At 38.7% G+C, this 13,000-nt stretch overlaps 1 protein-coding gene across 19 annotated transcripts in view; it reads right to left on the minus strand.

Annotated features, from left to right (window-relative positions):
* Positions 1–13,000, minus strand: part of AGAP1 (ArfGAP with GTPase domain, ankyrin repeat and PH domain 1) — a 370,539-nt gene that overhangs the window by 59,855 nt on the left and 297,684 nt on the right. For 12 of the 19 annotated variants that reach the window (XM_065069196.1, XM_065069193.1, XM_065069192.1 and 9 more), the window contains one exon: positions 1,604–1,681. The exons of the other annotated variants lie outside the window; for them this stretch is intronic. In XM_065069196.1, coding sequence (XP_064925268.1) covers positions 1,604–1,681 — 78 coding nt within the window. The remainder of the gene's footprint in view (positions 1–1,603; positions 1,682–13,000) is intronic. 19 annotated transcript variants of the gene reach the window in all.

Below are 13,000 nucleotides of genomic sequence, written 5' to 3' on the forward strand. Positions count from 1 at the left end.
TCACAAGCTTCTCAAGCACTAAACCTGTAACAACAAATGTGCCCACACACTGATTAGAAGAAAAATCTGGCTGGGAGGTGAAAAACAGCAAATAAATACAAAATTACAAATCATTAAAACGTGTCTAGTTATTTTCCTATTATATTGGAAAAAAAACCCCAAACGTGCTAATGTCCAACAATCATTTTCTCTTATTTCCTATTTTCTCATTTCATACTCGAAAAGATAACAAAAGGATCAAAAGAGACAGTTTTACAACTATTCCTCTGAAAGGTAATAATTTTACATTTCAACTGAGAAATAAGACAAAATTATAATTAATAAAAAAGCTTCCTTAACAAGCTGCATTACAATCACACTTTCGTTTCCTACGTACACTTTGTTTGGCAGCGAGAGCAAGGCATCCGACAGCAATACAGCCATAATTGTGCAAAAAAAGGATGGTGATATAAATCACCAAAGGTTAATGATCAGGATGTGAACAGAGGGACTTGTTTACAGAAATAGCATGCAATTTAAAATTTACAAGAGATTTAATGCCACTGCTTGGCAATCACTAAAATCAACAGCCCAGAAAACAGTGACATTAAGAAAAATATTACAGTTATAATCATTCCAAAATAAGTCAATTAGTGTTAGGGCATGCGCTTGCGATTACTTGACCCATTTGGTTCGCACTTAAGTGAAGAAAAAAAAATCCCCCTCCCTTATACCGAGATTACTGAGTTGTGACCTATTTTGCATTCCCTATTTCTTACACCATCCCTCTTACATGCTGTTGGAGATGGTAGCAGAGGTGTATTTTTTTCTCTCCTTGCCTGGCTTCCAAGTAATTCTGACCTTTCACATTTGTAATAATAAAAAAAAAAAAAAAAGAAGGAAGTTTATAATTGTGTTGTTCAAATGAACGGGGAGGGGGGAAATAAAATTCAATGTGCTATTATACAAAAGCCATGACGGCTGTCTTCGGTGGAAAAAAAGCAATGTAAGTCAATTTGTGAACTTTGGCACCGGGTGACCTTTAGAAATACAACAATATACAGAATTTACAAGCAAGAGTAGCACATGCAAATGACCCGGCACTGTCTCGCCTTTGGATTAGAGCTGCAAAGAGCATTATGGAGAAGGCTTGCACAAAACAAATTAAGACTGTTACTTAAATGTCACGGCACACTATTGTATTTGGCTACAGATCATTACACCTGATACTAACACTTTTAAAAACTGTAATAACTTGGGAAATATTACATTGAGTGCCCACATGTAGAAAGGGAAAATATATATATATAAAAATAAATAAAAGAAGAAAATGGGTTCCTGAAGTAATTTAAACATCACCACTTCACGACTAGAGGGAAAGGTCAAAATTTAAGTAAGCTGAAAGGAACATGAATGGTAAAATAAAACGCACAAACAAAAAGATGAAAAGACCAACTGGAATGACTCTGCAAACACGAGATGAAAGCACGCATGCTTTGGGCAAATTTGATTTCCATGCCCACACTGGGTAAGGGAGAGGTGCAAGGAAGGAGATTTTTGGAAAAGCGGGTTGAAAAAAGGGGTAAGAGAGGAGGTGTTCATCTAAAACGGGTGGGTTTGTTACCTTCGGTGTTGGTGCTGCTGCTGCTGTATATATTTCGCAGGCTACCAACACGGTTTAGTTTCCAAGCTTTGCGTTTGGCTGCATCCAGAGAGCAGAAGGGGAAGAGAAAAAAAAAACAAAAGAGAATAAAAATAAAGAAAAAGGAGGAAAAAATAAATGAAAAGGGGGAGAAAAGAAACATCAAAATAGCATGTGAAGTAAAATACAAGCACAAGCCTGTTAACACGTGAAGAGCTACACACAGAAAATGCACACAGGACTATACAGCCTCTCCAATCCACGGACGATACGGAAAGCCCCTTATCGAGAGCGATTCTTTAAGTCTCTACAACATGACACGATTTGACAAGATTAAATGGATCTGCTATTGGAATAGACAAAAACAGACCAGTAGAAGTAAAAAAATGCAAGAAGTATTTGTACAGAGGTTACACGACTAGACAAAACAGCTACTGTAAAATGGGACTTAATTAATAACAAAACACAGCCAGACAAGAGCTCATTTTGCTCAAAAAGACTGTATTGATCCCTCAGTGCCTGTAGTTCACCTTTAAAACACCTTTTTACATCATCACCTTTAAAAGCTGAGGTGATGATGCAAATCCTCATAACAAAAAAGCATGTTATTTCTAGCATTGGGCTGAGAGGCATTATGTAACTATTTTGAAAAGTGTGGAATAGACATTCATATCTGTGGTCCTCCCTTCCTCCACCAGGCAAAGCACGGCAAAAGTGTTTATTTGGAAAGCAAAAAAATATATGTATATTCTTTATAGAAAAGACAATACACTTGCTTCATTAGAATTGCACCAAACTTTGAGATTCTCTGACTTCCCAGCTGCCTTTTTACAATTAGCAGAAAAATACTGCTCAAAAGCTCTCCATTCATGTGCTCATTAGGAGCAAGAACTTTTTCACGTTATTTAAAATCGACATGTTTTGCCTCAAGACCGAATTCACCATGTGAGAAGTATGTTCAATCAACGATATGTTTAGCCTAAGATCCATCAGACAGGAACTGTATGAAACATCCAAGCACGCCACAGCACTGCTGGTACCCAACGGCGACTGAAAGAGCAGAGGTGTCCCCTCTTCTTCACCCAGGGACATCCCCACATGGGAGGAGGGAAGTGCATATCTGCTGGAAGTGGTACCTCTGTGGGTTTTCCAGTCACCGCACCAGCTTACCTAGTCAAGAAATAGGGATGCAGCATTGCTTGGCATGCAACTACTTCGTAAAATCTGGTTTACAGGAGCAGGGAAGAGATCACTGGGGTCAGTGACAAGTGGAAGAGTATCCAGACCTCCTCCTGAGCTGCCTTTCTCAGCAGATCACCCATCCCTCCTGCCCACAGATAGTGGAGAGCTTTGAGTTTGGGTTAAGGTTTCTAAAAAGGACAGCATCAGTTACATCATGATCAACTTCTAAGGCATGTTTGACAATGGAAGAGTCTTCCACTCCCATTCAGCTCAGTCTGCTATGAAGAAACTAATACGGTAAATCTGGAGTAAAACCATTCTTGCCCCCACCACAGATGCTCCTCACCCTTTAAGATAACACAAACATTGCATAACATAGCAAGTATTGTGATACAACCATTCTAAAATTTTCTTCCTATAGTTATGAGAGAACTTTTTTAATGCCCCGCGAAACCCAGACCAAACGGCTGTCTCGACAGAAAAGGAACAGTGAAGTCATTCCAATCTTTAGCAAAAAGCTCGATTTTCAGTTAAACAGCTAAGGCTGGAAGAGAAATGTCTAAACACCCTAGACTGCTAAGCTATATACGGTTTTAGTAAAGCCATCTGCAGGCTTTAACGCTATATACCGAAAAGAAGGACTGGATGTCTGAGTGACACCCTTTAGAATGCATCTCGCTGAAATGAAAATACATAATGTTATCTGGAAGGCTAAGTTAGATCTATCTAAAAAGTGAAGTTCATCAAGTCTGAAAGTATCTTCATTTAGTGCATCCTTCAATATGAAAAAAATTCTTCAGTTTCAAGACCCATTTCACAAGTCCCAGCACCTAGAGAGGCACAATTTCCCAGCAGAAACTTGTTTTTCCTGAAAAACATTTACATATAAATAGACAAAAATCAAGATCCGGCACCCTTCAGAAAGGGAAGATGGTCTCCAGTACACAAAGACCCTTTCCCAGTCCCTTTTCATTTTTCACACATTAATGGCACGTTAGAGCACAGCCGTATGAGCAGGAAGTGAACTCGCAGCCTGGTTTTCTATTAACCTATTGATGAAATAATCCATTTTAATGTGTTAAGTGTCATGCTTTTTTTTCTCTTTAAACAAATGGACTTTTTCCCAGTGATGCTGAGGTCCTGAGACATCCGAGTGCATCCTTTAGCATCGATTAGGCTCCTGCCTGCTTCCTTGTGGTGCTCGGCGGCCTGTGAGGATTCAATAACATTATCAGCAGCAGGGTTTGGGCAGCGCCAAGTGCAGCCTCCACCGGGTGATTGATGTTTGTGTGAACACCAGGGCCCAGCCCGGCCATCATACCCTGCCTGCCTTCGAAATTACACACCATCTATACATTTTTGTTGCCTACCAACAAGACTTTTAACGAGCACTGAAGGTCATTATTTGTCTGGTTTGTCCTTGACTTTTATCCCAGGATATTTAGTCTTTTTGGTCTGGCTTCACTGCAGGTTCAAAACTTAATTCAACAAAAGCTCCTGTTGCCAACTCCGGATTTATGTATCTATATATACATATACAGAATATACACACTTAAACCCCAACTAGTTCCCAATAAAAAGCTATAAGAAATACTTAATTGCTTATCTCCTATCAAACAAAGCTCTCTAATTAGAAAGATCTTTAAGGCAGACTGATTTGAAGTATTTTCTGGAAGCCTTTTTTTTTTCAAAAAAGTCACTAAAGCAGCGTCTCTAACTAGAGATACTAGAAAAACCCAGACAAACACCTCTCTCAAACATCAAACATCTGGAATGAAATTAACTATTTCCCAGAAGACTCTGGGTATTTAATTTAGTTTGTACTGAAGCAGCAACTAGTATTCTGCCTAGTATGTTGTGCTACCACAATCTGAATGACTAATGTATTTTAATAATGTTTCAAGAAAATCTTTTATTAACTTTGACACTTGCCCTGATCTCTGGCTTCACTGCTGACAGAAAAACAATGCCTCGCAGCAATCAAAGCAGTCCCCACATCCTGACCAGCATGTAGACAGAGCGTAGCAGCACACTTTCTGCTCTTATCTAAGCTCATTAACTCCAGAAATTTAGATTGCCAAGATTAAACTCCTACCTTCGCCAGGCAAATTAATTTGTGCATCCTAACACTCAGTCTGGACCAGCACAAGAAGTCATTATCTGTCACCCAATGGCAGAGAGCTTGGCTTTTAACAACCCTGCAAAACAATGCTGGAATCGTTGCAACCTTCAACTCAATGTAAGACATCGTCCAAGCCATTCGTCCCGGTAGCAACCACGGGAAGAAATCACAGTGAACCCAACCATGAAAACTTTTAACTCTTGGAGCCTGAGATTTTTTTTTAAGATGAAGTGTTAAAGTGATTTCTTGAGTTCTTGTGAGGAAGCTGCTTTCAACTGTGTCATCTATGATGGGATGCATCACTCATACGGCGCATATGTACTGGGTACCTTGTTCAGATGTACCCATCAGATTGATTTGTTAGGAGGAAAGAATGATGCGCTTCTATATAACTCTGTCAAATGTTACAACAGGCCATGTCTATATTATTTTTTTTATTGCAAGAGCTACTCCTTAGGTAGGACAGAGGTCAACAATTGCTCAGTCCGGAAAAATATTCAGCAGATAGCTGAAAATCTCCCTATTCTGTGAGAGAACCACATGCTGTCTAGGCATGTCATCTCAGCCCTAGAAAGTCATGCACCAGCCTGTGGAGTGAATTTACCCCTCTCAGTAATGTAGAAATTTGAAAATCATTCCCTTCTTCCATCAAAACATCACCTGCAGTGCCTGACAATGCCACTCGGTGTTTGGAAAAAAGTAATTCCTGGGTTTGCAAATGCCTGACAAACAAGCGGTCACTTGCTTGTTTAATTAAGTAATAGAATCACAGAATCAAAGAGTCATTTCGGTTGGAAGAGACCCTCAGGATCATCGAGTTCAACCATAACCTAACTCTAGCACTAGAGTGCTGTCTAAACTGCCTTTTTTTTTTTTTGGTCATCCTAAATTTCCTCATAATTTTTATGGTAAATGAATGATGTGAGCAATTGCAAACTTCTGCTGTGGTAAAATTCTGCAGTTCCTGCATCCAGGAGGGAGGACTAGATAAGCCTGTTTCCTTTCCCATTGAATGGATTATCGTGGGCACATAACCACAGCCTCTCCACAAGCCCTCCTGTTTCCCTCCTTCACTCCTCCTACTTTACTTATACAAGATGCTCTTGCAACTTTTACATTTTTAATCCCACCTTTGTGTTTCAGGGATATCTGGAAGGTGGAAGCTCAGAATTGTACCTTGCTACCTCTCCATCAGAACACTAACAAAAATGGTCCAGCTCGGTCCAAGAATGCGAGACAAAAGCCTTGCTATTGTTCACTCAAACCTCACTTATGACTACTTACGAGAAAACAAACAAACTAATAAAAAACCACCACAAGAATAAAGATTTCCCACATAGAGCCCATGGCCTTAATTTTGCCTCAACAATTCAGAGAAGCCTGGGCCAGGACAGATGTGTCCTGGCGTCAGGAGTTGAGCCTGGCGTGCAGCACCCACAAACCCTGCACTGAACTAGGACCTGTCCAGAAAATACACTTTGATCTCTCTTGGAGTTCAGGTAACTGAGGCTCCCACTTCTTTTTTGTTTGTTTGTTTTTTGTTTGTTTATTTCAAATGTTTTCTGCTTGTTTATTTTTCAAATATGCTACTCCCACCAATCTGTCCTTCTGTTTCACCAACCACATGAGAACCATACGGCTTCCAGACCTACATCCTGGACCTTTAAAAATCCATACAAGCCTGGAAGGGTCAGAAGCGTTTACTACTGTGGGTTTCCTAGGAAGAATCATAACAAATGGCTTAAATGAAACACAACTTAGGACACTCGTGGTTTGATGAGAAGAAATGCTACAGACTGGCCATCACAAATGGAGAGAGGATTTGTGGCTGGTAGAGTACGTAAGAGCGTGGGAGTAGAAGCTATACAGGTTATTTAATGGCTGTAAAAGTCTGAACATCCAAACAACATTTAAAGAGGGCACTAAAAACTGAATCAGAATAGGAGATACCTAAATCTAGCAGCAGATGATTACAGGTTAGGTCTCTGTCCATTCCAGTAAGGTGCGATGATAAAATGGTGGCAATGTCCTACAATTTCAGCTGAAGTTCTGGAAGGACATCCAGCTGTAACTGCACACATGGGCAAGCCTCCATTGGCTGATGTTTTTGAATACTCTACTTTATAAGCAAAACTTATACTAATTTAACAAACGTGCTGTATGTAAAATAAGCTTGCTTACATGTTTTAAATGTGTATATCTTAGGGTGAGAATAGGTAAGTTGGTATATGAAGAAGAAAACTAGGCTTTAGTATAGTTTTTTGTTAAGATATGGAGTAACTGGGAATCAAATAAAATTAATCACTCCCAATTACCATGTATCTTTGTATTTGTTCAGGCAATAACTTTACATCTGTGACCAACTCCTTGCAGACAGAATTTCTGTGTTTGCTTTCTTTAACAGGACGCTGTTTATTCTGTGTTAATGAATCTATTTTTCCTATCTAGTTGTGATTAGTTAAGTTAGTAGTACATATGTGTACCACCACTATGATCACCTACTATTATTTCCTAAAGCAAGAGATGTTTTTAGGAAGCACACTTACCCATGTGTGATCTGAGGATACCTCTGTTTGACACATGTGAAATGCACTAAGGATGCTTAAGATACTATACTCAACAAAACACCAGATTAACCTCCTTCAAATTGCTCAAATTCAGTTCTTTATACACTTTCATAAGCAGAAATAACGCTTTTATTGTTAGGAGAGTCTTAGTATCTACAGTCTCACCCTAAAAATCTTCCTCCACTGTCACACTGCAAAACTACAAGACGTGTTAATGTCACCTCTGGTCTTTATATGACAGAGTTCTTTGCTGATTAGATAAATAGTCCTCAGATAGCTGATTAAAAAATGATGTAGCTGTTAGGTTGTGTGTCCAAGCCTTGTCAGCCATGTTGGATGTTAAAGTGTGCATGAATTACATCCCTGGAGTGTGCTGAACAGTGCTGATTAAATGAGGCACGCCACAGCCCTCAGCATCAATTATCAGAAATAATAGGATCTTTTCACCTACGCTGGAGGAAGGGGGCTGGGGATGGAGTTGTGTGCCACTCACTTCTCAGAACATCTCGTAATCTGTGCAAAATAAATAACGCTGTCCATTCACCTAAGGACGTTTGTTTATTTATTGTTATTGTGCAACAATTAAAAGACCGAGAAGATATATGAGGAAAAACCTGCTTCCACGGCTTGAGCCAGGGGAACATTTTTCATATAATACCTGTGTAACATCTACCTAGAAAAATAGTGGAATATAGGATCTAGAGCATCGGAGGGGTATTTAAGGATAAACTCTGGGATCATGTAGTTCTCACTCCACGGGGAAAGGATTCTGCCCTCAGAACCTCCTCCTGCTCTTGTTCAACTCACTCTGCATCACACGTGGCTTCATCCGGGGCTCTAAAATGGCAGATTGGGGATTCTTCCTTCTTCTTGGTCAGCAGAGCAGTGATTTGCCTGACAGGACCACACTCTTCCATAAGAGGCTTGAAACTATTACATTAAAATGCAACCCCTGAGATTCTTACACCATGTAAACTTCTTTCTTTGATGGTGAAGGGGTTTGACACTAACTATTTTACCCTATGTGGAAGCATTAATGACAAAAATTCCTCAAAAAGGGTTAAAAAATTATCATGATTATATAATACATGACAAAAGTAAAATAATCTGGATACATTGTGTTTCTATATCTGACCAACACTGATTTTTTTAAAACAAACCCAAGCACAAAATGCAAGGATCTTATAAATAAGGATCTTATAAACATATACACTACTTTTCCATAGTGCATAAAAAAATGAATACAGCAAATCTATTAAACCGAATTCCCAAAGGAAACCACCTTTGAACACTTTAACGTGACTCTAAAGTTTCCAAACACTTCTGTTCAGTGCACTGGTGTTAATAGGATATATGTGCCAACAGACCAAAAAAACGGAGCTAAAATACAGAAGATCTAATCACTGCCACTTACTCCGTAAACATTTGATGATAGCAGCCCTTAATAATCCTCACTAGAATACTCAGAAAAACAAGCTGCTGGGCATAAAAGAAAATTACTAGAAGTGCTGAGTTAAAAAATCTGCTAACCCAAACCAAATAAAACTTTACTTCTGATTAAAAAAAAAAAAAAAATAAAAAATCTTCTCTCTGAAACTGAAATCCTTTCAAGTGCTCTATTTTAAACTCACAAAACACTATAAAAGTAATACTTCAAATCATATTAATAGTTAATTACGTTTGGCTTCAATTCAGCTTTGAACATTTCAAATGAAGGAAAAAAATGAAAACACATTCATACTTTTACTCATGACAAGGGAAAAATTAACTTTAATTAAACATTTCTGAAAAATGTTTTTAATTTATTTTTTTCCTGTAACATTTCTCCTCTGAAACTTCTGCAGTCGGTAGAGGACCCGCTAAACTATTTCAGTGTATTTCCAATACACTATAAACATACAAGATTCAAATCGACAAAAGTAAATGTTAATTGGAAACATTTTTCTCAGTTTTTCATTATCTGAAGCAGAAAATTATGGGTCTTTTATACACACACAAAAATCCTTTTCAACCACCTAGAAAAATTGTCTTTTAATAAAAGCTTTAAATTATACTATCATATTTCAAAGGCAACGAACAGTTAAAGCAGCTAATCAAAGGTATAATTATTTAATGACTACTACTCATGCTATCTAACAGGGCCATAATTGCTTGGCTGTGATCACTAGACCACCAGCTTCAATACTGGAAAACAAGTACTTTGCTTGTAGCATTTGATCGACCAATTTCTAAGGTTAGTTTCTCCAATTGGGTTGACTTCACAAGGCTGAGTTATTATGGAATTAGAGAATCAGTTTGTCACCCTACCTCCATTTTTTCGTACACATTTGTACTAAAAAAAAAAAAATCAGGCCAAAACAAAAAAACCCCTGCAGAGGTAAACAATGTATTTCCCTGACAAAATGTGATTTGTCAACATCATCATGGATTTTTTTCACTTTTAATGCCTCATCACAATTTTCTGTAAACCCCAACTGTCCCCACTTTAGTAATTCAAGTGTAAAAAACACCCAAAATGTGCTTATTAAAAATTGCATACTTATCTTGATTACATTTTAATATTTATTGTGCATACGAATCTGCTCCAGATACATGAAATAGTATGTAAGCAGGCCTTTCGACTCTGTTCCATTGTTTTTATCGTGTCTTTTACAACTGGAAATATGAGAAAAATAACTTAGCATCATTATGTATAAATTGCCAGAGCTATCCAGAAGCTAAGCAACTGTACAGTGCGTGTTGGCTTATTTTTGGTTTAGTAACAAAGCACTTATGGAAAAGCTGTTTGTTTCATTTTATCTTAGCATCAAATGCTAAATATGAACTACTGCTATTACACTCCTTTTATCACATGAATTTTCTTTTTCTACACAATTAGATTTGATACATGATATTGGGCCCCCTGGAATTTCAAAGATATTTGAATTCCTATTCAATTATCTAATCAACATCTTGATTTCAAGATCAGTCTCACGCTTGTAATTAGTATCATTGGAGCTCAAGTGTCACCACCACCTGGGATGTCACTCTCAAAACCAGACATGGCAAGGAATCCACCCTTCTCAACTCAAAAGGGACACCAACCAAGACTTTTTCACGCCGCTACACCTGGCTGGAATTCCGTCAACAACCTCTTTTTGATGTGACATCAAAACCACTTGGCTTTTGAGATCCTGACTGGCAAGGCTGCCATTGTATCATGTAAAAAGCACCACCATTAAAAACAACCCAATGTATTTCTAAGGAAAGCAGGAAAAAACATTGCACAGTATGGTTGAAGAGGAAGCAAGAGTGTGAGGGAAGCATCTGAGACATAAAAGAGAGGAGCAAGACCGGGATGTATGGGGGACGTGTGTTATTGCCACCATCCTACCTTCTTTCTGCTGTTTAGACACAGCACTGACTCAGTGACAGAAGACAACGCTTCCTTGCTTACCCCATGGAGAACCACTGCTTTCATGGCATGCTGGATTTATTCCTGTTTCCGACCATCAGTTTCATCTATGGATACGGAGACGACAACCTTGCCCATTATACACTGATAAACAAGGAGCGTTTAAATCCATTAACCGAAGTCGTATTGTTCTGTATCCTTCTCTCTTTGAACAAAAAACAGCCACATTTTGTGGCTAGCACGAGCAATTACTGTCAAGAAAACAGTTACGAAACAACAGAAATTGCTGTTTCTGCTCAAAGGATTATATTCTCACTGCTCACTTTTAAAAGATACACTCCACGCAGACAAGTATTTGGCCACTGCTTTTTCACAAAATTCCTCTTCCAATGTATATTAGATGTCAGAGTCAAAATACTACTAACTACAAATAAAATACACTACAATAAAGTAGTACTGTTGGGCTGAATTAAAGCAAAAAAGAGCACATTTTTTTTTTTTCTCATGTGGCGGAAAAGCCGTAACTTGTTTGAAGGTAAAACATATTTATGTACAAAGTAGGATGGGAAGGTGCTCTCTCCATGATCAAAGTGTTTCACAGCAACTTCTATCAAGGTACCTCACAAGAAAGAAACCAAAGCTGAGCCAGTAAACAGGCACCTGGGAACATCAATATTCACGTAATTCTTACAGTTCTCATTTCCTTGAGATTTTTTTTGTAGACATAGGTGATGAAGAGTTAGCTTTTCCGAAGACCTGGATATATTGCTCACCTTGGATTAATTTTGTTCAGAATTTAAGAAAATGATCGTAAGATGCTAAAGAACACTTTCCATGACCCTCATTGTTATCACAGGTGGCATATACGTCATCTACAGAAGTTCTTTTAAGATAGCATAATGCTACATTAGGCATTAGAGTCACTTTGTTAGTTCCATCTTACTTTGAAATCTAAAACAATTATGAAATTGAATAAAAATCAGAATTTCATTCCTACCACCCCCATTTTTTTAGTGTTTAATCCATACCATCCACACTACTGTGAAATGTAAGCTCACACTATGCAAATAAAAATAAAAAGCACAGCTCCGTAAGATTTCACAAGTAGTTTCCTCTTCTGCTAAAGCAACTGCTGTCCATATCAGCTCCTAAGGATCGTTAGCAAAACCATAGAGCACAGGCAAGATAACTTCGCTAGAAGATCTAAAGTTCCCTCAACGGCACAAGCAAGTTCAAGTCATGCCAAACAACACCTTTTGCTATCATTTTAGAAAGGGCTATCCATATGGTGCATTATAAATGGGCTTAACTGAAGTGTTTCCACCCTCTGCAAAATGCCACCCCATGATCCAGGCTCATTAGCAGTTTGCCCTCCAGCACGGTGAGCGGTGACGGGCATGGCTGAGGAGCACGCACGCACAAACCTCTTTTGTTTGTTCTTGGGGAATCACGTCCATATGTGAGCAGACACAGCACTATCCACTGGAGCTACATGTAACACGAATTCTTTGTTAATTTTCCTCACTTGTAAAAATAAGCATGAGACAATCTGCCGGTATTTGGTGTTCAATAGTTTAGCACGTTACCCCTGCTTGTGGTGCAACTTCCCACGTTAGTATAGGGATTCCTCACTGGAGAGATTCTAGTTGGAGAGATTTATTGTGTCAAGGACTTTTCCTACAAAATACTAAGCCAGCTATAAGAATTATTCCTCTATAAACCCGAACGTTCATGCTGAAACAGGAAGGTCGCCATCTCCCCTTCTGCCTGAGCTTCTACATGCACTGACACCATTAGGAGGAGACTTTCAGCATGTAATCCTCCACAGAGGCATCAGAAGATACTGAAGAATCTATTCCAGGTGCTTTCTGCATGCTCAACTGTAAATATGTAAATAATAGAGCAAAGAAAGGAAAGATAGCCTGACTGTCAAACCAAAAATGGAGGAGAAAACAAATTAGTGCTGAACCTTGCATAGACCTCGCTCTCTACAACTACCTGACAGGAGGTTGTAGCATGAAGGGGGTTGGTGTCTTCTTCCAGGCAAAGTGACAGGACAAGAGGAAATAGCCTCAAGTTGCACCAGGGGAGGTTTAGATTGGATATGAGGAACA

This window comes from Columba livia, chromosome 7, assembly GCF_036013475.1.
Source record: "Columba livia isolate bColLiv1 breed racing homer chromosome 7, bColLiv1.pat.W.v2, whole genome shotgun sequence".
Taxonomy (NCBI): Eukaryota; Metazoa; Chordata; class Aves; order Columbiformes; family Columbidae; genus Columba; species Columba livia.